The sequence below is a fragment of the Chrysemys picta genome, chromosome 1 (assembly GCF_011386835.1).
Source record: "Chrysemys picta bellii isolate R12L10 chromosome 1, ASM1138683v2, whole genome shotgun sequence".
In the NCBI taxonomy this organism is placed as follows: domain Eukaryota; kingdom Metazoa; phylum Chordata; order Testudines; family Emydidae; genus Chrysemys; species Chrysemys picta.
Genome location: NC_088791.1, coordinates 256,898,799 through 256,925,123, shown reverse-complemented (window position 1 = coordinate 256,925,123; position 26,325 = coordinate 256,898,799). Strand labels below are relative to the sequence as shown.

Below are 26,325 nucleotides of genomic sequence, written 5' to 3'. Positions count from 1 at the left end.
ACATTTTCAATGCATTCTAAAATTGAACAATCTAAATATACTACTGCTTGACCTCAATGTCCCCAATGACAAGTCTGTTACTTACACAAATTTCATTTCTTCCTGCCTTTGGTAAAACAGACACATACACTATTTTATTCTTAAGATGGGTCTTGAAGCAAACTCTTCACAAACTATAAGAAGTTCACTCTGTTTTTAAGGTTAAGGGGAAAAAAATATTTCCCCTTCTACTGAAAACTATTCTGCTATTCTACTGATGTCCTTGTCCATAAAAAATTGACGTTTGAACAAAATCTTTCACTGTAACACACAAAAACAAGCATCATCTTACCTTTAAATAAGATCCATAATATTTGGTTACATAAGGACTGTCACACTGACTCAGCACTGTGATTTCTTGTTGTATGTCCTCTATTTCATCTTCCGCTTCCTCTAGATCAATAATTTTTATAGCAACCACTTTCTGAGTTTGATTGTCAATTCCTTTAAAAACCTCACCAAAAGAGCCCTTGCCAATTTTCTCCAGTTTTGTAAACAGTTCTTCTGGATCTGCTTGTAGATTCTGTTAAATTTACAAAAAGAAAAAGATATTCAATACTTACAGTGTTACAAACAAAAATGTTAACACTTCTAAAGACAAAGACTAGTGACTTTCCACAACTCATTAGATCCTATGGAATCTTATGTAGAATGCTACTCTCCCACCTCCGGATTTATCTGTCTTTTCTGCATCCTTTATTTTCCTATTTTTCCACATTTTACCACTGTGCTCTCAACCTGACCCTCCTCCAGTTCAGATGTAATTTCCGTTCCATTCTTTACTGGATACAAAGGTATCTTTGAATTACTGATTTTTTAGCAGATTTCTTTATACAACCCAAGTGCTACTCAGTACTTGTCAGCCTTCCTCCAAATTCTAATTTAAATGGTTACCCAAAACTTTGTTAGTTTTCTGTACCAGCATACTAGTTTAACTTAAAGTCAAGTCCATCCCTTTTGAAGAAAAGAGGGCTTATACAAAAAGTTCAATACTGCCTAATAAGTATAAGCCCCTCTTTTTTAATACCATCTACTCATCCAAGCTGTCAGTCAGGGTGGATAAAAATCAATTTAAAAAAATAAAACTTTTTTTTATTTAAATTGAATTTTTTTAAATTAAATACGGTTTTTAAAATGTGTAATTGACAACCTATGTTAAGGTCTACAGTTATTATAATCTATTAAAATACTTTACATTAAATACAGCAAATAATATTAAACAATACATGTCTGCTGACAAGTTTTAAAGAAAGTCAGACCACTGAACTGGTGAATGTAACTAGCTAAGCACCTAGAATCAGAGTTTATTATGTGCTAAGTAAGTTTTTGACAAGAGATAGCCTCTTCATTCATTTTCTTCATGCATGCAGTTTCTTCAACTACTTCATTTCAATGTCTAGTTCATTCAAAATTAAGAAATTGGGAGCTGAAAAAGCTGAAAAGCTTGTTTTCCTCCTCCAATCTATGAATAAAAACTAGGTGTGAGAGGATGAGACCTACTAGTTCTAAAATCTTGAAGGAAAATTTGACCAGAAAAAAATCAATAAGTTCAATACACTATACATAATGCTTCCTTTAGTTAATAAATCAGTTAGTTTTAAATGCAAAACATGTTTTGATAAACTTACTTTTTGTTTATTATATATCCAGAACATTTAAAGTAATATTATTCAACTAAAAATATTTGAAAATGTTTTTTGTGCATATTCATTTAATTCCATCCAAATGCAATTTGATACAAATCAAATGTAGAAAATTAATCTAGTTAAATAAGAAAATGCATCATTCATCATTTTCGAACATAAAGTAAAAAGTAAAAATCTGAATAAATATAAGTTACACTTTATAAATTGCTTAAACAAATGGGGAAGGTATAGTGCATCCTCCTGGTTAGCGGGAAGCAACACCAAATTCAGTGTAAAAACTATATATAGTTTCAAAGCAACATGTTTTAATGGTAATCAACCAATGAGAATCAATCTTTCTTAGGACAATAACTAAAAAGTACAAATGCAAAACATGATTAAAATTGATTATTTAAATCCAGATTTCCTGCTTGCTGACTTAAATCATTATTAAAATTGGTAATTTAAATTGCTTTAATTTAAATCAATCCACCATGCTTTCAATTTGGTCATGCATATGGAAATGAAAGCATTTCAAAGCATATCAATAGATCTATTTTTTTCCCCTAATAACTAGGGCCCTACCAAATTCACAGCCATGAAAAATGCATCACAGATCATGAAATCTGGTCTCCCCCTTGTGAAATCTGGTCTTTTGTGTGCTTTTACCCTATACTATACAGACTTCAAAGAGAAGACCAGAGTTACTCAAATTGGGGGTCCTGACCCAAAAGGGAGTTGCAAGGAGGGGTCACAATGTTCTCTTTGGGAGGGGTCACAGTATTACCACCTTTACTACTGCGCTGCCTTCAGGGCTGGGTGGCCAGAGAGCAGCGGCTGTTGGCCAGACACCCAGCTCAGAAGGCGGTGCCGCACCAGCAACAGTTCAGAAGTATAATACTATGCCACCCTTACTTATGCACTGCTCCCTTCAAAGCTGGGCAGCTGGAGAGCGGTGGCTGCTGACTGAGGGCCCAGCTCAATACCATACCATGCCATCCTTACTTCTGCACTGCTGCTGGCGGCGGCTCTGCCTTCTCCAGCTGCCCAGCTATGAAGGCAGACGCCACCAGCAGCTGTACAGCAGTAAGGATAGCAGTACCGCAACCACCACCCCTGCCCCCCCCCCCCCCACACACACACACAATAACCTTGCGACCCTCCCACAACTCCTTTTTGGGTCAGAAACCCTACGATTACAACACTGTAAAATTTCAGACTTAAATAGCCGAAATTATGAAATTTACAATTTTAAAAATCCTATGACCGTGAAATTGACCAAAATGGACCATGAATTTGGTAGGGCCCTACTAATAACCTAAGGCTTCAAGTATGAAATCTGGTCAAATGTAATTAGCAAGCATGTTTTCTTGAGTACCTCTAGTCTTTGTACAAACCCAGGCATTTCATTCATTAGTAGCACTGTCAAAGCTTTCCTAGTCATCATTTTATTGTTCACCAGGCACCAAAGGCTATCTGCAATCTATTCACCTTGACTTGGTTGAATTTCAGTTCAGCTCTCCACAAGCAGCTTTGATCTTCACTACAAACCTCACAGAACTGTGTATATACATATTTTCTTGGCAGCAGCACTCACACACATTTAGACACAATATGAAACCAGCTCATGCAGATCTGTCATAAAAAGCCTCTAGCCTTCAAATTCAATACATCGTTTCTCTTTACTTTGAAGTAATAGTTTCAACAGCATCAGCAACCATTACTTCCAAGAAAGAAGGGCCACAAAACTTTACTCTACAAAAATCTTTCTCCCCTCTACAGTCCACAACAGTTTTGCTTTCAATTATATGCAGGAAGGACTTATTTCCTGTAGCAGGTGGGAAACTTAAATTTAAGACAGAAGCAGGAAGCAGAGAATAAATTGTGGTCAACTCCACTCAGCTGCATCTAGTCTTACTATCATTTTTTTAAAAGCAGATTGTTAACTACAAATGACATTTCAAATATTTGGATCTATTATCTAGGGCTGCCATCTCTTCACAAATAAAAAAAAATGAAACTGGCCAACTAGCACTAGAATGGGTTACCTAGGGAGGTGGTGGAATCTCCTTCCTTAGAGGTTTTTAAGGTCAGGACTGACAAAGCCCTGGGCTGGGATGATTTAGTTCGGGTTGGCTCTGCTCTGAGCACAAAGTTGGACTAGATGACCTCCTGAGGTCCCTTCCAACCCTGATTCTCTATGATTCTACGATCTTATAAGATTTTCAAGGTGAATGGAGGTGTCATACAACTACTAGTTTTAAGATGACAGCTAAATACTCCATTAAATATGTTCCATTGAAAATAAGACAACATTAACCTTGTGAATTCCAGATTCATTTTTGGAAGTTTTTACAACAAAAGGGATGCACCTTTCATTTACAGTACTGTAAATTCATCTTAATTGGGGTAACTACAGTCCTGGGATGTGTCCTGGTGAACACACTTCACCTAATGATAGCAGTGACTGCTGCATTTTAAGGATTTTGAAGGAAAAAGTAGTCAAGGACATTGAGGTCAATGGTAATTGGGACAAAATACAACATGGTTTTACAAAAGGTAGATCGTGCCAAACCAACCTGATATCCTTCTTTGAGAAGGTAACACATTTTTTAGACAAAGGAAATGCAGTGGATCTAATTTACCTCGATTTCAGTAAGGCATTTGATACAGTTCCACATGGGGAATTATTAACTAAATTGGAAAAGATGGGGATCAATATGAACATTGAAAGGTGGATAAGGAACTGGTTAAAGGGGAGACTACAACGGGTCGTGCTGAAAGATGAATAGTCAGGCTGGAGGGAGGTTACTAGTGGAGTTCCTCAGGGATCGGTTTTGGGACCAATCTTATTTAATCTTTTTATTACTGACCTTGGCACAAAAAGTGGGAATGTGCTAATAAAGTTTGCGGATGACACAAAGCTGACAGGTATTGCCAATACAGAGAAGGACCAGGATATCATACAGGAAGATCTGGATGACCTTGCAAACTGGACTAATAATAATAGGATGAAATTTAAGAGTGAAAAGTGCAAGGTCATGCAAGGTCATGGATGAATAACAAGAACTATTGTTATAAACTGGGGAGGCATCAGTTGGAAGTAACAGAGGAGGAGAAGGACCTCAGAGTATTGGTTGATCACAGGATGACTATGAGCCGCCAATGTAATATGGCTGTGAAAAAAACTAATGCAGTCTTGGGATGCATCAGGCAAGGTATTTCCAATAGAGATTAGGAGGTGTTAGTACCGTTATACAAGGCATTGGTGAGACCTCATCTGGAATACCGTGTGCAGTTCTGGTCTCCCATGTTTAAGAAGGATGAATTCAAACTGGAACAGGTACAGAGAAGGGCTACTAGGATGATCCGAGGAACGGAAAACCTGTCTTATGAAAGGAGACTCAAAGAGCTTGGCTTGTTTAACCTAACCAAAAGAAGGCTGAGGGGAGATATGATTGCTCTCTGTAAATATATCAGAGGAATAAATACCAGGGAGGGAGAGGAATTATTTAAGCTCAGTACCAATGTGGACACAAGAACAAATGGATATAAACTGGCTATCAGGAAGTTTAGACTTGAAATTAGATGAAGGTTTCTAAGGCCTTGGCTACACTGGCCCTGTACAGCGCTGCCGCGGCAGCGCTGTGAAGCGTGAGTGTAGTCGCAGCACTGTAAGTACTCCACCTCTCCGAGGGGAATAGCTTGCAGTGCTGCGAGCGAGCGTGCAGCACTGCAGGCTCTGATTACACTGGCACTTTACAACACTGTACTCTCTGCGCTTGGGGGGGGGGGGCGCGTTTTCACACCCCTGAGCGCAGCAAGTTGCAGCGCTGTACAGCGTCAGTGTAGCCAAGGCCTAACTATCAAAGGAGTGAAGTTCTGGAACAGCCTTCCAAGGGGAGTAGTGGGGGCAAAAGATATATCTGGCTTCAAGACTAAGCTTGATAAGTTTATCGAGGGGATGGTATAATGGGATAGCCTAATTTTGGCAATTAATTCGTCTTTGACTACTAGTGGTAAATATGCCCAATGGCTTGTGATGGGATGTTAGATGGGGTGGGATCTGAGTTACTACAGAGAATTCTTTCCTGGGTGTCTGGCTGGTAGTCTTGCCCACATGCTCAGGGTTTAGCTGATCGCCATATTTGAGGTCAGGAAGGAATTTTCCTCCAGGGCAGATTGGCAGAAGCCCTAGGGGTTTTTCACCTTCCTCTGCAGCGTGGGGCACGGGTCACTTGCTGGAAGATTCTCTGCACCTTGAAGTCTTTAAACCATGATTTGAGGACTTCAATGGCTCAGACACAGGTTTGATATAGGAGTGGGTGGGTGAGAGTCTGTGGCCTGCATTGTGCAGGAGGTCAGACTAGATGATCATAATGATCCCTTCTGACCTTAAAGTCTATGATTGTATTAGCAAAATATTTGCTCAATGAAGATGCATTTAGCCAGTGCCAAGGAGTTAAATATTATTTCACCAGGTGTAAAACTGAGCTCCAATTATTTAACTCAGAAATTTATAAATTCTAAAAAGAAAATCATTTTTATTCAGTACAGTTATCTTAACACATACACACACCCTGTCCTCTCCATTTTCCGTCTTCCATACAAACTTAGACAATTACTATTCAATTAAGAAATATATTAGTGACTCTTTTTCAAAAACTATGCCTCAATTCAACTGGCTTTTCATGAAGAAAGCCAATCCAAACTAGTTAAACAAAAATTGAGACAATGTTACTACTGAAAGACCTGTTTAATTTGCACTAGATTTTTGTGGCAGATCTTTAAGAAGTCACAGCCAAAAGAAAAACTACTAAACTAAAATGTAGCAGAGAATAGTGTGGGATATCAACAATACTTATTACAGACACTGTCGATATTTATACAGATATAGATGTATACATACACACACATGAACGCAATTATATCTGTGTGATAAATTGCATTTGTCATGCACTTTGATCACTTTGCTTCATTCTGACTATAAGTAACATTCCAAAGGTGACTGTGAAACAAAAGCACCCCAGACTCATGCCCTACACCAGTGGTGGGCAACCTGCAGCCCGTCAGGGTAATCCGCTGGCAGGCCGCCAGTTTGTTTACATTTGCACCGCTGCCTGCAGCTCCCAGTGGCCGTTCCCGACCAACGGGAGCTGCAGGAAGCGGCAACCAGCACGTCCCTGTGGCCCTCGCCACTTCCTGCAGCTCCCATTGGCCAGGAATGGCGAACCGCGGCCACTGGGAGCTGCGGGCGGCCGTGCAAATGTAAACAAATTGTCTGGCGGCCTGCCAGCGGATTACCTTGCTGGGCGGCAGGTTGCCCACCACTGCCCTACACACTATTGAAATAATCTTTGTATAATATATGCCTTATGAGGTATAATTTGAAAACTAACAGCACACTCATTATTAATATTCTTGTGTAATGTGTGTACAAAATGCTTATTAAGAGTTATGAACATAAGATGAGATGATTAAAATGTGTTTACCAGACAAGTTTTGGGGAGGGGTAAATCTATTTCTCAAAGACAAAGGACAAGCCGGCACTTCTAGCCAGGTGTCATCAAAGTTGACTAGCAATCACCTGTCAAGTGACCAGTCTTTGGCAAAGAAGGGGGGCAGGAATAGATCATAGAATCATTGGGTTGGAAGGGACCTCAGGTGGTCATCTAGTCCAACTCCCTGCTCAAAGCAGGACCAATCCTCAACTAAATCATCCCAGCCAGGGCTTTGTCAAGCCTTCCTTAGAGGTTTTTAAGGTCAAGCGATTCTACCACCTCCCTAGGTAACCCATTCCAGTGCTTCACCATCCTCCTAATCATTTTTGTTGCCTTCCGCTGGATTCTTTCCAACTTTTCCACATCCTTCCTGAAGTGTGGGGCCCAAAACTGGACACAGTATTCCAGATGAGGCCTCATCAACACCGAATAGAGGGGAATGATCACGTCCCTCAATCTGCTGGCAATGCTCCTACTTATACAGCCCAAAATGCTGTTAGCCTTCTTGGCAACAAGGGCACATTGTTGACTCATATCCAGCTTCTCGTCACTGTAACCCCTAGGTCCTTGTCTGCAGAACTGCTGCCTAGCCACTCGGTCCCTAGTCTGTAGCAGTACATGGGAGTCTTCCTTCTTAAGTGCAGGACTCTGCGCTTGTCCTTGTTGAACCTCATCAGATCTCTTTTGGCCCAATCTTCTAATCTGTCTAGGTCCCTCTGTATCTTACCCTCCAGCGTATCTACCACTCCTCCCAGTTTAGTGTCATCTGCAAACTTGCTGAGGGTGCAATCCATGCCATTCTCAAGATCATTAATAAAGATATTGAACAAAACCAGCCCCAGGACCGACCTTTGGGGCACGCCGCTTGATACCAGCTGCCAAATAGACATGGAGCCATTGATTACTACCCATTGAGCCAGACAATCCAGCCAGCTTTCTATCCACCTTATAATCCACACATCCAGCCCATACCTCTTTAACTTGCTGGCAAGAATACTGTGGGAAACCATATCAAAAGCTTTGTTAAAGTCAAGGAATAACACGTCCACTGCTTTCCCATCATCCACAGAGCCAGTTATCATATCATAGAAGGCAATTAGGTTAATCAGGCATGACTTGCCCTTAGTGAATCCATCCTGACTATTCCTGATCACTCTCCTCTCCTCTAAGTGCTTCAAAATTGATTGCTTGAGGACCTGCGCCATGATTTTTCCAGGGACTGAGGTGAGGTTGACTGGCCTGTAGTTCCCCAGATCCTCCTCCTTCCCTTTTTTAAAGATGGGCACTACATTAGCCTTTTTCCAGTCATCTGGGACCTCGCCCAATCGCCATGAGTTTTCAAAGATAATGGCCAATGGCTCTGCAATCACATCCGGCAACTCCTTTAGCACCCTGGGATGCAGTGCATCCGGCGCCACGGACTTGTGCTCGTCCAGCTTTTCTAAACAGTCCAGAACCACTTCTTTCTCCACAGAGGGCTGGTCACCTCCTCCCCATACTGTGCTGCTCAGTGCAGTAGTCTGGGAGCTGACCTTGTTTGTGAAGACAGAGGTGAAAAAAGCATTGAGTACATTAGCTTTTTCCACATCCTCTGTTATTAGGTTGCCTCCCCCATTCAGTAAGGGGCCCACACTTTCCCCGACCACCTTCTTGTTGCTAACATACCTATAGAAACCCTTCTTGTTACTCTTAACATCCCTTGCTAGCTGCAACTCCAATTTGACCTTCCTGATTTCACTCCTGCATGCCTGAGCAATATTTTTATACTCCTCCCTGGTCATTTGTCCAATCTTCCACTTCTTGTGAGCTTCTTTTTTGTGTTTAAGATCAGCAAGGATTTCACTGTTAAACCAAGCTGGTCGCCTGCCATATTTACTGTTCTTTCTACACATCGGGATGGTTTGTTCCTGCAACCTCAATAAGGATTCTTTAAAATACAGCCAGCTCTCCTGGACTCCTTTCCCCTTCATGTTATTCTCCCAGGGGATTCTGCCCATCAGTTCCCTGAGGGAGTCAAATCTGCTTTTCTGAAGTCCAGGGTCCGTATTCTGCTGCTCTCCTTTCTTCCTTGTGTCAGGATCCTGAACTGGACCATCTCATGGTCACTGCCTCCCAGGTTCCAATCCACTTTTGCTTCCCCTACTAATTCTTCCCTGTTAGGGGCAGAGCTCTTCTTGACCTGCTGCTCACAAGTTGGTTCCTCCAGCACTTGCACTAGGAAATTGTCCCCTACACTTCCCAAAAACTTCCTAGATTGTCTGTGCACTGCTGTATTGCTCTCCCAGCAGATATCGGGGTGCCTGAAGTCCCCCATGAGAACCAGGGCCTGTGACCTAGTAAATTTTGTTAGTTGCCGGACGAAAGCCTCATCCACCTCATCCCCCTGGTCTGGTGGTCTATAGCAGGTTCCCACCACAACATCACCCTTGTTGCTCACACTTCTAAACTTAATCCAGACACACTCAGGTTTTTCTGCAGTTTCATACCGGAGCTCTGAGCAGTCATACTGCTCTCTTACATACAATGCAACTCCCCCATCTTTTCTGCCCTGCCTGTCCTTCCTGAACAGTTTATATCCATCCATGACAGTACTCCAGTCATGTGAGTTATCCCACCCAATTACATCATAATTCCTTGACTGTGCCAGGACTTCCAGTTCTCCCGGCTTGTTTCCCAGGCTTCTTGCATTTGTGTATAGGCACTTAAGATAATTCACTGATTGTCCTGCTTTCTCAGTATGAGGCAGGAGTCCTCCTCTCTTGCACTCTCCTGCGCGTGCTTCCTCCTGGTATCCCACTTCCCCACTTACCTGAGGGATTTGGTCTCCTTCGCCCGGTGAACCTAGTTTAAAGCCCTCCTCGCTAGGTTAGCCAGCCTGCTTGCAAAGATGCTCTTCCCGCCCTTCGTTAGGTGGAGCCCGTCTCTGTCTAGCAATCCTTCTTCTTGGAACACCATCCCATGGTCAAAGAATCCAAAGCCTTCTCTCCGACACCACCTGCGTAGCCATTCGTTGACTTCCACGATTCGACGGTCTCTAACCGGGCCTTTTCCTTCCACAGAGAGGATGGACGAGTACACTACTTGCGCCTCAAACTCCTTTATCCTTCTTCACATAGTCTGCAGTGATCCACTCAACGTCATTCTTGGCAGTATCATTAGTGCCCACGTAGAGAAGCAGGAAGGGGTAGCGATCTGAGGGCTTGATGAGTCTCGGCAGTCTCTCTGTCACATCGTGAACTCTAGCTCCTGGCAAGCAGCAGACTTCTCAGTTTTCCCGGTCGGGACGGCGGATAGGTGACTCGGTCCCCCTTAGAAGGGAGTCCCTGACAACTACCACCCGCCTCCTTCTCTTGGGAGTGGTGGTCATGGAATCTGCATCACTAGGACAGCGCATATCATGCCTTCCAATCGGTGGAGTCTCCTTCTGCTTGTTCCCTTCCCTCAGATGTATCATCTATTCCAGTGGTTCTCAAACTAGGGCCACCGCTTGTTCAGGGAAAGCCCTTGGAGGGCCGGGCCGGTTTGTTTACCTGCTGCGTCCGCAGGTTTGGCTGATCACAGCTCCCAGTGGCCACGGTTCGCCGCTCCAGGCCAATGGGGGCGGCAGGAAGCAGCAACCAGTACATCCCTCGGCCCACAGCACTTCCTGCAGCTCCCATTGGCCTGGAGCAGAGAACCTCAGCCACTGGGAGCTGCGATCGGCCGAACCTGTGGACGCAGCAGGTAAACAAACCAGCCCGGCCCACCAAGGGCTTTCCCTGAACAAGCGGCGGCCCGAGTTTGAGAACCACTGATCTAGTCCACTCTCCGCATTAGCATTTGGGCAGAGAACATGAAAACGGTTGCTCACCTATATCTGCATTGCTGGTACATGGATACTCCTCTTTCTTCTTCTGGAGGTCACATACTGCTATTTTTCGAAGCCAGATCAATCTGCATTTTAGCAAAGAACAGCATGGAACCTCTTCCATCACAAGACTCCATGTCTCTATCCTTACAGCAGGAATGAACTTTATATAGGGGTAACCCTCAGGAAAATGCATTTCAAAGGGTGACTGGACTATAAAAGTGAGGGGCAAAAACACCTCAAGCTATCTCTCTCTCTTCCCTAAGACGACAAAGGAACCAGCCTTTTGACTTAGGCGGGAGATCCTGACCTGAGAATTTGGTACCAATGTTGCTGGGAACCTGTGATAAGAATTTTACCTTGAACCAAGTCAAGCTTGTTAAGTTTTAGCTACTAAAAAGCATTTTATCTTTATTTCCCTTGTAACCATTTCTGACTATAATACCTTATACTTGTACTAAGGATGTAAATATTTTAAAGAGTACCCGTTTAACCGATTCGGGCCTCACAATGCTTAGGATGGCACTTCTCCCCTCCCCCCATGCCCCGGACAGATGGGAAAGGGCAGCTGAGCTCAGACCAGGGGTGACACAACAGGCCTAGCCAGGAGATCCTGGGCAGTTGAGGGGGCCCAGTACCCTCCTCACATCCTCAGTACCCTGGAATAGGGAGAGGTGCCCATGGCACCTAATTTGTCCCAATGTGGTCTCTGCAGTTTTTTTTTTTTTTTTTTTAAATGGAGATATCCTATCTCCTAGAACTGGAAGGGACCTTGAAAGGTCATCATGTCCAGCCCCCTGCCTTCACTAGCAGGACCAAGTACTGATTTTGCCCCGGATCCCTAAGTGGCCCCCTCAAGGATTGAACTCACAATCCTGGGTTTAGCAGGCCAATGCTCAAACCACTGAGCTATCCCTCCCCCCCCCCCCCCCCCGTTGCTCTGTGCCACCCCAGCAGCAGCTTCTCTTCCTTTCAATTATCAGCTGAAGCTGCAGCACCGACCAGCGCACCTTCCGCCTCTGCAGCCAAACCCCTTCCAGTGGTACAGGAGTAGGCCGAGGACTACTTTAAGCCCACAGCTCCTGCCCTTCCCTCCTCGGCCTAAACACGCTCCCCCTGCCTGGCTAGCCACCCCCCGCGAAGCCCTCGGCCTGGTGGTTTGCTCATCCTACTTCCCTGCACTGCCAGGCGTTTCTTGACCTTGCAAGTGGTATCTTTCCGTCAGCGTAATCATCCCTGGGTCCGTGCAAGTATTTCCCCTCCTCGCCACTGGGGCAAAGATCCCGCTAGACTAGAGCGTTAATATCAACCCAGCCCCTTTACGAGAAGGCTGGGCTCCCAGTGACCTCTCGTGATGCCCATCTCTTCCTGGTTGCCATGGTCACCTCTTGCCAGCATCCCAAAACGGCATCTCTGCTGCAGGAGAACCTGAGACCCACTCACAGGCCCTGACTCCCAACAAGGACTTCTACTAGCTGATGATCATCCGGAAGGAGGTGGGTGAACGAGGGAGGGTTAACTGTAAGAGTAATACTTATTGGTTAACTGTTTATTATTTTACATCCCTAACTTGTGTTCAAATAAAATCTCTTACAGTTAAATAAACTTGTTTTATTTTTAATCTAAACTAATCCAGTGTAGCATTTAAACTGAATTGTTTGATAACTCCAGGAAAAGTAGCAAACTGTTGAATACTGACCCTTCACCGGGGCAAAGGACCTTTAATGTCTGAACTGTCCAGGAAAGGGCTGGACAGTGCAGAACACATGTTTTGGGGGGAAATTCAGGACTCCGAGTGTGTTGGGATCACCCTGCAAGTAGTAACCAAGACTGGTGGAGGCCAGAGTGTGATTGAAGTATTGCTGACAGGATTCTGGGGTCAGAGTTGCTGGACGAGGGCTGCTGCTACACAGAGACACTCAGCGTGCGACCTGCATGCTCTTAGGCTGTTTGTGAGCAGCCCTGGTTGGGAGCTACAGCACCCATGACTGCAGGGCAGGCAGTGACACAACCCCTTGCTAGTCTGGATTGCACCCCAGAACGTGCCAGTAGGCTAGACCCACACAGGAACTTAGGCACATTGCCAGCCAGTGGATTTCACAGCCCTAAGTTAGGAGTCCAGGTTTCTTAGAATAACGCACGGGGAGAGTTAAGTGCCTAACAATGGGATCCACAAAAGCCAGCATGCTGAATAGAGAGCCACCTAAACTAGGAAATGCCAAGGAAAAATGCCTAAGACCCACCCCTCAAAGGAACTGAGGCTGTAAACCTTCTCTTCTGAAGTTAGGCACCTAAGCCCTTTCTCATTCAAAACACAGAAAGCTAAGGAGGCACCACCTTCCCTTATAACTTTTAGCCCAATGGTTAGAGCACTCACTGAGGATGTGACACACCCAGGTTCAAATCCCACCTGCCTGATGGGAAGAAGAGATTTGAACATGGATCTCCCCACTGCTAGAAGAGTGCCCTGACTACTGGGCTATCAGGTATTCTGGGTCAGGGCTCTCACTCTCTTCTGTTGAAGCTGTTCTACTGCATATAAATAATTAAATATTCATTGGAACAGGGGGCTGGAACTTGGGTCTCCCTCCTCCCAGATGAGGGGCCTAATGACTGGGATGTAATCTCTCAGTCTCTGGCCCAATAAATATTTAGTTATTTATACACAATGGAACAATTTCAACCGGAGAAATTAAGAGAGACCTACCCCAGAATACCTCATAGCCCAGTGGATAGGGCACTCCCTGGGAATGGGAGACCCAAATGGAAATCCCTTCTCCTTATCAGGCAGAGTAAGGAATTGAACTCAGATCTACTACATCCCAAGTGATTGCTCCAATTACTGGGCTAAACGTTTTAAGTAGGGTACCAGCATCAACTTCTCATCCTCCTTTTAAGCATGCTCTGAGAATACCTACCAGATCAGGCACCACAGGCAATGTAGGCAGGGCTATGCCTAATTTGAGGATCCCACTGGGAATTAAGCATGAGAACAGCTAGTGAGGAAGTTAGGATATATTCTCTGGCAGATTTTTAGACACCTACAGAACTTTAACAGCAGAAACCTAGGTGCCTAGAGTTAGGCAGCACCTAAGCAGAGGGTTTTAAAGGATGTCAGTGGCACCTAAAAGTTGGACTTAGGCATGTAAATCCTTTTGTGGACCTAGCCCAATTTTTTAAACATCTTTAAGCTTGTCACAAAAGTTTTCTTCCCCCTAATGTGCAAGTTCCCCTCCTTTCTTCCTCCAAGGAAGTTACACAGGTCTGAGGCCCATAATAGGCAACATTTAGTATCACCCTGCAGGGGAGATTCCCAGATACTCAGTGGGACCCAGATCCTGCTTCCAGCCCTGGAAGTTCCTACAATGCCATGTCTTAAAGTCACAACATTTTAAATACAGAAAGCTACATAAAGTAAGCTGAACGGATAGAGAATAGCCTGTTTTTCAGAAATTTTAACAAACCCAACTGAAGTTAATGGGAACTACAGTTTCAGCATCAAACCATAAACCACCTGGGTTTTTCAAAGAAAAGATACAAAATAGTACCATTAAAATGTTTTAAAATTCTAAAAGATCTGTTACAGAAAAGCTATTTTACATGTGACATATACAAAATACAGTGGCATAGTATTAAAGCCTTATTGAATGACGTGCCTACACACCATTTGTGAGTAATACAGGCATCTCAGATTTAAGCTGATAACTTTTATAGCACATCATGCATTCTCTCGCCACCCTCTATTATATTTGTGGTGGGTTTTTTAAAATAAACTACTGGAAGTGAAAAACCTGTTCAGTCATCAAATGCGTGATTAAAAACACTTACACCCCATCAGTATGCTACAAAGCACAGACCAGAATATTTTAGACGCATGACAGCAAGAGAAAGAAAAGTACATAGGTGCCCTCAAGAATTTTAAAATGCTGTAATAATCTCCAGCTCCCATTTTATTTTTAAAGAGATTACACTGGTCTACAATTTTTGAGAAGTCGTCTGCTTCAGAGATAAAATGTGCTATTTATTATGTATTTTGATGTGCTGAATTCAAATATGACAATTAAAACAACTGATTGGCTACGGTTTCTAAGATATTTAAGTTTTTACATTTTATGTCTATGTATATTGTGTCGATAGAGTTTTAATCATAAATTGTAAACCTAGGTCTTTTCATGTGTTTATGGTTGCTTTACATGATAATAGTTCACCTCTCCTGTTTATGTAACACTTTAAAAATCAGCAAAAGGGTTATATACATAAAATTTATTATGAAACAAAAGGCAAAAAACTATTATGTACATAGTTCTTGGCTTGTCTCTTGTATTTATTAAATGGAGCATCTCTTGTCACTGTCCAGCAATAATCTGCAAGCATTGATGGGCTCCATTTGCCCTGATAGCGTTTCTCCATTGTTGCAATGTCCTGGTGAAATCGCTCGCCGTGCTCATCGCTCACTGCTCCGCAGTTCGGTGGAAAAAATCTAGATGAGAGTGCAAAAAATGTATCTTTAATGACATGTTGCAACCAAGGCTTTTGTATGCCTTGAGGAGGTTTTCCACCAACAACCTGTAGTTGTCTGCCTTGTTGTTTCCGAGAACATTTATTGCCACTAACTGGAAGGCTTTCCATGCCATCTTTTCCTTGCCACGCAATGCATGGTCAAATGCATCATCTTGAAGAAGTTCACAAATCTGAGAACCAACAAAGACACCTTCCTTTATCTTAGCTTCACTTGAGCTTGGAAATTTTCCAAGGAGGTACTTGAAAGCTGCTTGTGTTTTGTCAATGGCCTTGACAAAGTTCTTCATCAGACCCAGCTTGATGTGTAAGGGTGGTAAAAGACGGTTACTCACCGTTGTAACTGTTGTTCTTCGAGATGTGTTGCTCATATCCATTCCATTAGGTGTGTGCGCGCCGCGTGCACGATCGTCGGAAGATTTTTACCCTAGCAACACCGGCGGGTCGGCTGTGGATCCCCCTAGAGTGGCGCCTTCATGGCGCTGAATATATACCCCAGCCGACCCGGCGCCCCCTCAGTTCCTTCTTGCCGGCTACTCCGACAGTGGGGACGGGGGGCGGGTTTGGAATGGATATGAGCAACACATCTCGAAGAACAACAGTTACAACGGTGAGTAACCGTCTTTTCTTCTTCGAGTGCTTGCTCATATCCATTCCATTAGGTGACTCCCAAGCCCAACTTAGGTGGTGGGGTCGGAGTGAGACATTGCTGTGTGCAAAACCGCTGATCCGAAGGCAGCATCGTCCCTGGACTGCTGCACTAGTGCATAGTGAGCTGTAAACGTGTGGACTGATGACCAAACCGCAGCTCTACAAATGTCCTGGATCGGAACTTGCGCCAGGAAAGCCGTCGAGGAAGCTTGGGCCCTCGTGGAGTGAGCGGTGAGGTGCGGTGCTGAGACACCTGCCAGGTCATAGCAAGTCCGGATGCAAGACGTAATCCAGGAAGATAGGCGTTGTGAGGAGACCGGTGAGCCTTTCATTCGGTCGGCCACTGCAACGAAGAGTTGCGTCGTCTTTCTAAAGGGCCTTGTGCGGTCAATGTAGAAGGCCAGGGCCCTGCGTACGTCCAGAGAATGCAAACGTTGATCCTGGCGAGTAGCATGTGGTTTAGGGTGAAAGACCGGGAGAAATATATCCTGGTTGATATGAAATGGAGAAACCACCTTAGGGAGAAAGGCAGGATGTGGGCGGAGCTGCACTTTATCCTTATGGAAAACTGTGTAAGGGGGCTCGGATGTAAGCGCCCTGAGTTCAGAAACGCGCCTTGCTGAGGTGATGGCTACGAGGAAGGCTGTCTTCCAGGATAGGTACAAAAGTGAACAGGTGGCCAGTGGCTCGAATGGATGACCTGTGAGCTTGGAAAGAACCAGGTTGAGGTCCCATGTCGGAACGGGTTGACGTTGTTGTGGGTACATCCTGTCTAAGCCCTTGAGGAATCTAACGACCATCGGGTTAGAGAATACCGAGGACGCGAGTTCCCCTGGATGAAAGGCCGATATAGCGGCTAGGTGAACTCTAATTGAAGATATCGCCAACCCTTGCTGTTTTAGGGAGAGGAGATACTCCAAAATGAGAGGAATGGGTGCCCGCAACGGGGACGTGGCTCGTTGTTCGCACCAACAGGAGAACCGCTTCCACTTGGCCAGGTACGTGGTGCGTGTTGAGGGCTTCCTACTGCTCAGCAGAATCTGTTGGAGAGAGTGCGAGCATTGCTGCTCTGCCTGGGTGAACCATGGAGCAGCCACGCCGTGAGGTGGAGTGATTGCAGGTCGGGGTGACGCAGCCGGCCGTGGTCCTGCGTGATGAGATCCGGATACAACGGAAGCGGGATCGGTGTCCGAACCGAGAGTTCCAACAGCGTGGTGTACCAATGTTGTCTCGGCCACGCTGGAGCGATTAGAATGACCTGTGCCTGGTCTCTGCGCAATTTGAGCAGTACCTTGTGGACCAGAGGAAACGGAGGGAAGGCATAAAACAGGCGGTCTTTCCAGGGAAGGAGAAACGCATCCGAGAGGGAGCCCGGGGCTCGACCTTGTAGGGAGCAGAACACGTGGCACTTCCTGTTGTCTCGAGAAGCAAACAGGTCTATCTGGGGAAACCCCCACTTCTGGAAGACGGAATGTATGATGTCCGGGCGGATAGACCACTCGTGCGTTTGAAAGGACCTGCTGAGTCGGTCCGCTAAAGTGTTCTGGACTCCAGGGAGGAACGATGCCGTGAGATGTATTGAGTGGGCGATGCAGAAGTCCCACAGGCGAATGGCCTCTTGGCATAGAATTGACGAACGTGCTCCTCCTTGCTTGTTGATGTAAAACATGGCCGTGGTGTTGTCGATGAGAACTAACACACAGCGGCCACGTAGGAGATTGAGAAATGCCTGGCACGCCAGGCGCACCGCCATCAGTTCCCGAACATTGATGTGCAGGGCTAGCTGGGGTGCAGTCCATAGGCCCTGGGTATGGTGTTCGTTGAGATGGGCGCCCCAACCCAGAGATGAAGCGTCTGTGACCAGGTGTAGAGAGGGTTGTGGGGCGTGAAACGGCATCCCCTCGCAAACCACATTGTGATCTAGCCACCATGAGAGGGAGGTCAGGACCGAGTTCGGGACCGTGACCACCATGTTCAGGCTGTCCCGATGTGGGCGGTATATCGATGACACCCAGGTCTGGAGTGGGCGAAGCCGAAGTCTGGCATGCCTGGTTACGTACGTGCAGGAAGCCATGTGACCCAGCAGGGTAAGGCACGACCTCACCGTGGTAGTTGGGAAGGCCTTGAGTCCTTGAATGAGGCTCATGATGGTGCAAAAGCGATTGTCTGGCAGGATGGCTTGTGCGCGTCTGGAGTCTAGAACCGCACCGATGAATTCTATTCTCTGGGTAGGTTCTAGAGTGGATTTGTCCTTGTTGAGTAGGATACCCAACTTGTTGAATGTGCGCACTATTATGTGGACGTGATCGCGAACTTGTTCTTTGGTGCGACCACGTACCAGCCAGTCGTCTAGGTACGGGAACACCTGTATCCCTTGCCGACGAAGGTACGCTGCCACGACAGCCATACATTTTGTGAACACCCGTGGGGCTGAGGATAGGCCGAAGGGAAGGACTGCAAATTGGTAATGCACCCTGTTTACCACGAATCGCAGGAAACGTCTGTGAGGCGGGTAAATAGCAATGTGAAAGTATGCGTCTTTCATGTCGAGGGCGGCGAACCAGTCTCCAGGATCGAGGGAAGGGATAATGGCTCCTAAAGAGACCATGCGGAACTTCAACTTTACTACGAATTTGTTGAGTCCGCGCAAGTCCAAGATGGGTCGCAGACCTCCTTTGGACTTGGGAATGAGGAAGTAGCGGGAATAAAATCCCCTGCCCCTTAATTCCACTGGAACCTCCTCTATGGCCCCCATAGCGAGGAGCGTAGAAACTTCCTGTATAAGAAGTTGCTCGTGAGAAGGGTCCCTGAAGAGGGACGGGGAAGGGGGGGAAGAGGGGGGAATAGAAGAGAACTGGATAGCGTATCCCCTGTCCACCGTGCGGAGGACCCAACGGTCCGAAGTTATAAGGGACCAAGCACGGTGGAAGTGGGAGAGGCGATCCCGAAAGGAGGGGGCTGGATCCTGGGGGATGACTGGGGCGCCGTCCTCGACCGCACCTTCAAAAGTTCTGCCTGGGGCCTGAAGGTGGTCTAGGTGGCCCCTGGTTCTGGCCAGGTTGAGGGCCGGTCCACCTTCTTCTACCACCTCGCCCTCGCCTCCGGGCCGAGTCCTGTCTCTGACGAGGCGGGGGGGGGGGTAGAAGCGCTGAGGCTGCGGCCTAAATGGCCTGCGCTGAGGGCCCACAACATGCATCCCCAGGGAGCGCATGATTGTTCTCGAGTCCTTGAGGCTCTGCAGGCGAGAGTCCGTCTTATCTGAGAACAATCCATGACCCTCAAAGGGCAGATCTTGTAGGGTTTGCTGCAGTTCCGGAGGCAAACCCGAAACCTGAAGCCAGGAGATCCTGCGCATAGCGATACCCGAAGCCAGGGTCCTCGCAGCTGAGTCTGCAATGTCCAAGGAGGCCTGCAGGGAGGTCCGAGCCACCTTCTTGCCCTCCTCTACCATGGCTCCAAACTCTTCCCTGGACTCTTGGGGAATCAACTCCTTAAACTTCCCCATAGAGTTCCAGGAGTTGAAATTGTAGCGGCTCAGTAGCGCCTGTTGGTTCGCCGCTCTAAGTTGTAGCCCTCCGGCTGAGTAAACCTTACGGCCAAACAGATCGAGCCGCTTAGCCTCTTTTGATTTAGGCGCTGCAGCCTGCTGGCCGTGGCGCTCTCGTGCATTCACTGATTCCACCACCAGTGAACACGGTTGGGGGTGGGTATACAAGTACCCATAGTCCTTAGACGGGACAAAGTATTTCCTTTCCACCCCTCTCGCTGTGGGTGGAATAGAGGCAGGAGTTTGCCATATCGTATCCGCATTCGTTTGGATCGTGCGGATCAGGGGTAACGCCACCCTCGATGGGGCATCCGCTCCAAGGATATTCACGATCGGGTCGTGCACCTCCACTATCTCCTCTGCCTGCAGGTCCATATTACGGGCCATCCTACGCAGGAGATCCTGGTGAGCCCGAAGATCTATCGGAGGGGGACCCGTACATGAAGTGCCCGCCACTGCCTCATCCGGAGAGGAGGAAGAGGATGCCTCCGGTGGTACCGGATCCAAGGGGGGGTCCTGATCCCCCTGCTCTTGGGCCGGAGCATCACCTGCACTGGGGTCCATGGTGTCGGGTGGCGTGGACACTGAAGCCTCCATGCCTCCTGGCGGAGGCCGAGAGATGGTGGATTCTGGGGCCCTTCTGACCGAGTGACCCGAGCGAGAGGTCGATGGTATTGGAGCCCCTTGCTCCTGGTGGTACGCCCACGGGGTCCAAAACGACCAGTGAGATGGTCCATGAGAGTGGTCCTCTGCCATCTCCTGCCAATGGCCCAAGTTTCGTTCCTCGGCTTGCCCTTGAGGGGGGTATGCCGATCTCGACAGGTCCTCCGAGGAGCGAGACACCGATCTTGACGGCCATGGCGGTGCCGAGAGAGATGAAACGATCCCCGTGGGCTGCGGTGCACGGTGCCGGTCCGGAGATGATCTATCTCTGCGCGGTGCCGGCGATCGGTGCCGGGACCGCGACCGGTGCCGATGACCTCGTCGGTGCCGGGAGTCGGATCTGGACCTCGACGAGGACCTGGAGTATGCCCGGTGCCGGGAGCGACCCCTCGACGTCGAGCGTCGACCGTAGCGGTGCCGAGAGCTACGTCTCGACGTTGATCGGTGCCGACGATCATATCGGTGCCGAGACGAAGAGCGGTGCCGCGAAGAAGATCTTGGCCGCGAGTACGACCGGTGCCGAGACGATATTCGGTGCCGGGACTGCGAGCGGCGTGGGGACCTGCTTCGGGACCTGGATCGGTGCCGAGGTTCCAGCCCTTGTGATGGCGGGCGCATCAAGGCAGGTTTCCCCCTCAACTGGACCGTGCGAGTCAACGGTGCAGTCGGTGCCGGTGGTTGAGGCGGTGCCGGCTCCGTGAGAGCTATTAAGTCTCTCGCCGCCGCGAAGGTCTCTGGAGTCGACGGGAGACACTGTATCACCGCCGGCCTGGGAGGAGACGCTATTTGCACCGGACTCAACGGCCTCGGCGCCAGAGTCGACGGTGCTGGAGGCACCTGTTTTCGTTGCTCCACCGGTGGACGCGGCTCTACCCCCGGCACTGGGGGAGCCGGCGTCTTCGGCACGGATGTCCCCGTCTTATGGGCTTTTTTATGCCCCGGGGATAATGACTGGCGCCGAGGCACTTGCTGTGCTTGCGGTGCCGACGAGGTCCGGTGCCGGGGAGGCTTGTCTGACGCCACTCGCGTGGTCGTCATAGCCGGTGCCGCCGGGGCGCTGCGCACCGAGGTGCTAGGCGCCGGGGCCTTGCCCGTGGAAGGAGCGTCCGGGCTAAGTGCCGCCTCCATCAGGAGTTGCCTGAGCCGAAAGTCCCGCTCCTTCTTGGTCCTTGGTCGGAAGGCCTTACAGATCTTGCACTTATCTGTTTGGTGGGACTCTCCCAGGCACTTCAGACAGGAGTCGTGCGGGTCGCTCGTGGGCATAGGCTTAGCGCAGGAGGCGCACAGCTTGAAGCCGGGAGCGTTGGGCATGAGCCCGGCCCCGCGGCCGGGGGAGAAAGGGGGGAGACGACCCCCTTAATCCCCTGGACTACTTAGAACAACTTTAAAACTACTTAACTAATTTACTACAAATACTAGAACTATAACTATAACTATAACTATGATACAACAATATAAGCTAGGGAGAGTGGAGAACAGCTAAGCAGCGCTCCACAGTTCCAACGACCGTCAGGGGCGGTAAGAAGGAACTGAGGGGGCGCCGGGTCGGCTGGGGTATATATTCAGCGCCATGAAGGCGCCACTCTAGGGGGCTCCACAGCCGACCCGCCGGTGTTGCTAGGGTAAAAATCTTCCGACGATCGTGCACGCGGCGCGCACACACCTAATGGAATGGATATGAGCAAGCACTCGAAGAAGAACAAAATCTTCCTTGATTCAACAAGTGGTGGATGCTGAAGACTTTTCCTCCCAGGCTCCAATGACTGTCGGAGTGGCCAATCTTTCTTGATGTAGTGGGAATCTCTTGCACGACTATCCCATTCGCAGAGAAAACAGCAGTACTTTGTGTATCCAGTCTGCAGACCAAGCAAGAGAGCAACAACCTTCAAATCGCCACAAAGCTGCCACTGATGTTGGTCATAGTTTATGCACCTCAAAAGTTGTTTCATGTTGTCATAGGTTTCCTTCATATGGACTGCATGACCAACTGGAATTGATGACAAAACATTGCCATTATGCAATAAGACAGCTTTAAGACTCGTCTTCGATGAATCAATGAACAGTCTCCACTCATCTGGATCGTGAATGATGTTGAGGGCTGCCATCACACCATCGATGTTGTTGCAGGCTACAAGATCACCTTCCATGAAGAAGAATGGGACACGATCCTTTTGACGGTCACAGAACATGGGAACTCTAACATCACCTGCCAGGAGATTCCACTGCTGTAGTCTGGAGCCCAACAGCTCTGCCTTACTCTTGGGGAGTTCCAAATCCCTGACAAGCTCATTCAGTTCACCTTGTGTTATGAGGTGTGGTTCAGAGGAGGAGGATGGGAGAAAATGTGGGTCTTGTGACATTGATGGTTCAGGACCAGAAGTTTCATCCTCTTCCACTTCCTTGTCTGACTCAAGTGAGAATGATTCTGGTGCATCAGGAACCAGCAGTCCTTCTCCGTGGGGCACTGGGCGTATAGCTGATGGAATGTTTGGATAATGCACAGTCCACTTTTTCTTCTTTGACACACCTTTCCCAACTGGAGGCACCATGCAAAAGTAACAATTGCTGGTATGATCTGTTGGCTCTCTCCAAATCATTGGCACTGCAAAAGGCATAGTTTTCCTTTTCCTGTTCAACCACTGGCGAAGATTTGTTGCACAAGGGTTGCAGCATATGTGTGGGGCCCACCTCTTGTCCTGATCTCCAATTTTGCAGCCAAAATAAAGGTGATAGGCTTTCTTAACCATAGTGGTTATACTGAGCTTTTGTGATGCAAAAGTCACTTCACCACAAACAGAGCAGAAGTTATCTGCACTGTTCACACAAGTACGAGGCATCTCTGCTCACTTTGGCTAAACAGAAATGTGTCCCTTTGCAAAATCAAACACTGACAAATAAGAGAGCACAACACTGTATGATTTCTAGAGCTGATATAGGGCAATTTGTTCAGCAGAGTGATGTAAGCTTTGTTATGATTGCATCATCCATGACTTCTAGGAATAACATGATGCAATTCATATCATGGATGACGCAATACCAGCTTCAGATTGCATCGTTCATTGTTTTGCCTAAAAAGCAAGTACTGTCCAAACTCAGTCAGATTTATTCATAGATCCAGTCAAAGATGTATTTTAGTCATTTCTGGTTTAAATTGAGATCCCATTATAACTCACTTATCCTCCGCCATTCCTAAGTCAAGGGTCGTATATACTGACCTAATAGCATATCTTGAAAACTAGAGCCAATCAACAATTTTAAGCATCATTTTCGTTCTCAGTGACCCAGAATTAGTAACGTTTGACTACATTTATTTCAGAAGCATTTTGGCTGTAGAGCAGTGTTATCTACTAATGCTGTGTATTCACCTATACTAATCTACATTTCAGAATTTAGTCACTCTTTCTATACATTGCAGTTCACTGGAAGACTGAATAGTAAGAAAAGCCACTGTTTCAGAGATGTTGCACCCTCACTGCAACATTACTGTGGAAGGAAAAAAACTTGCTCTAGTTGTCAGGAAATACTTCCCTCCCAAAACGTGAAGGGATGAAACTACACTTCCTGTACCTTCACATCCTGTGTCCTACCTGTCACTTTTTACAAAGAAATCCAGTCATTTGCCTCCTAGCATCCACATGGTTTTCCTGCTATAACAGCCTCATTTTTAATATAATCACATACAGCAAGCTCATGTTAAACATCTGGGCTGCAAAAACACCAAACTGTTACACCAGCAGAGTTCTGGATCATTTTTTATTATAATCTCTCTCATATCTATTTTTTTCACTAAGAGGAAGAGGCTAATTTATTCTGCAGTTGAGTGGAATACCTTTGATAAACAAAATATGTATCTTACAATGAAAGCAATCACATTCCACAATCTCGCATTCTTAAGAGCATTTTGTTGATTTTATATATAATAGGGATGTCAATACCGTTTAAAACATTAACCGTTTAAATATGTGTCATTTAAACGGTTAACTGTTTAAGAGGCTGGGCCCACTCCAGCTGGCGTGGGGGTTAATGGTTAAGGCAGTTAACCGGTAAGACTATGCTTCTACACATCCCTAATATATAAACTACTAAATTCACTTGTTCTTTTAAAACTATTGACTAGATTTCTGTAAGGATCCATGCTGAAACTATACTACAAAAAGAACCATGACACTACATTATTCTCCCCCTTTGTGCTTTCTGAATTTCATTTCATATAGTCAATCCTCTCTGGGAACCTATTCCATTCTGATTCTATGCCACTAAGAGAAAATAAAAACAAAAGAATTCGCTCTGAAATGTTTCTAATCCTTTACATTAATTCCTCCAAAGATTTCCCTATAGATATCTTCACTGCTTCCTTTCCTAGCCTCTCCACCACTTTGTGAATTTCCCGCTTTAAGTAAAAAGATTTAACTTTCAACTACATTACCACCATGTGAGACAAACTTTTTCTCTGACTGATTTTCCTCTTTTCACGTATAAGCAATATTCACTAATCACAAATGCAATTAAATCTGATTTTAGGACTACGTTCCCCATCAAAAATATTGTTATCTGAATCCAAACTTCAAAATTTGTCTAAGCCTGAAATAAACCAATGTTTAAAATTTACTTATTTTACTGGCGTCATCTTACCTGGCGGACTTGTCCATTTTCTTAGTATTTTATCAATTTTTGAGGCTGCGAAGACCCTTTCACTTCACACAGGAGGTCTTCCACATAGGCCTTAACCTTACACATAAGATCAGAAGATTTGACTCCGGAGTACCACCTCAGAAAAATAGGAACAGCCATGCTACAAGCCAGATCGTTGTAATTCACTTGTAGGACGTGCATAGACACCACATACAGTTGAGTCATTAGCTTTTTTTATTTGTTATTCTACTCTTCAAAAAGGAAACTGATTACAGGTAGCATCTATCCCCAAAGATTATGTTGGTTTTTGGTCATAACATCTTGGAAATTCACCATTCAGATACCAAGAGTACTTATGAGTAGACTGGATGAGGATTCCAGCAGAAGTCAATCTTTTGGGCATCCTTATCTCACAGGAAGGTCTGCCTGCCTCTGATTTTGGGTCTCCAGACACAACCTCAGGCTACAGATCCTCCATCTAGCACCCCTTCTGATAGCTGAGTCCCTGTGGTCCAACTACCTAGTCTCCATCACTAGTGCTGGCTATCAGAGGCTCCCCATTAGCTTAAGCATACCCTTTTCCAGAGCTCCAACCTGGAAGGCACTCTGGTTTATCATTTACCTCTTCAAGGACATGTGATAATTGAAGTACATAACACACAGGCTTAGCAAGGTTTTGTTTGATGGTTGGGTTTTTTTTTTCTGTTTGTTTTATACGCAATTACACTTTAAATAACCAAAGATATATACAAATCTAGACAAAACAATATAACACATATACACCATCTCTGGAGTGTTCTTTGGGATTTGAGTCATGGGCTTATAAGGATGACTAGGACACTTCCTCTCCCCTAACCTCCTATGCATGGCTTCTCCTCTGGTCTCTTATCATCCTCTCCAGCACAGCTTTTATAACTTCCAGTCCCTTTGTCAGGTGATCAAAGTCTCTCATCAGGTGATCAGCTGCTTAGTTACCAGTTTGCCTGGGCAGACTGGCTCTTTTGGGCAGTAACCAACTCCTTGTCCAAAATACTTCCACATGAATAGAGCACCAAGGTTTAATTACCTTTCGTTGTTAGCCCTATGTCACCACCCCTTGGAATTTTAGACAGAGCAGGAAACAAGCCCCATATTCAACATGGAACTCTCAAGTCTGACACAAATACACGCAGACAATCCCCAACATCAAATAGAATTCAAAAGCTATACATTGACATTCTCCAAATTGTCAAACCACAGTTATAAGTTTACTTTTAAATGCAGTCTGTTATGGTCTGCTCCTGTAATGCTATGTACAGATAT

The 26,325-nt window shown here is 46.3% G+C and overlaps 1 protein-coding gene across 3 annotated transcripts in view; it reads right to left on the bottom strand.

Moving 5' to 3' along the window:
* STK24 (serine/threonine kinase 24) overlaps positions 1 to 26,325 on the bottom strand; it is a 125,176-nt gene that overhangs the window by 93,617 nt on the left and 5,234 nt on the right. For 2 of the 3 annotated variants that reach the window (XM_065592653.1, XM_065592663.1), the window contains exon 2: positions 332 to 562. The exons of the other annotated variant lie outside the window; for it this stretch is intronic. In XM_065592653.1, coding sequence (XP_065448725.1) covers positions 332 to 562 — 231 coding nt within the window. The remainder of the gene's footprint in view (positions 1 to 331; positions 563 to 26,325) is intronic. 3 annotated transcript variants of the gene reach the window in all.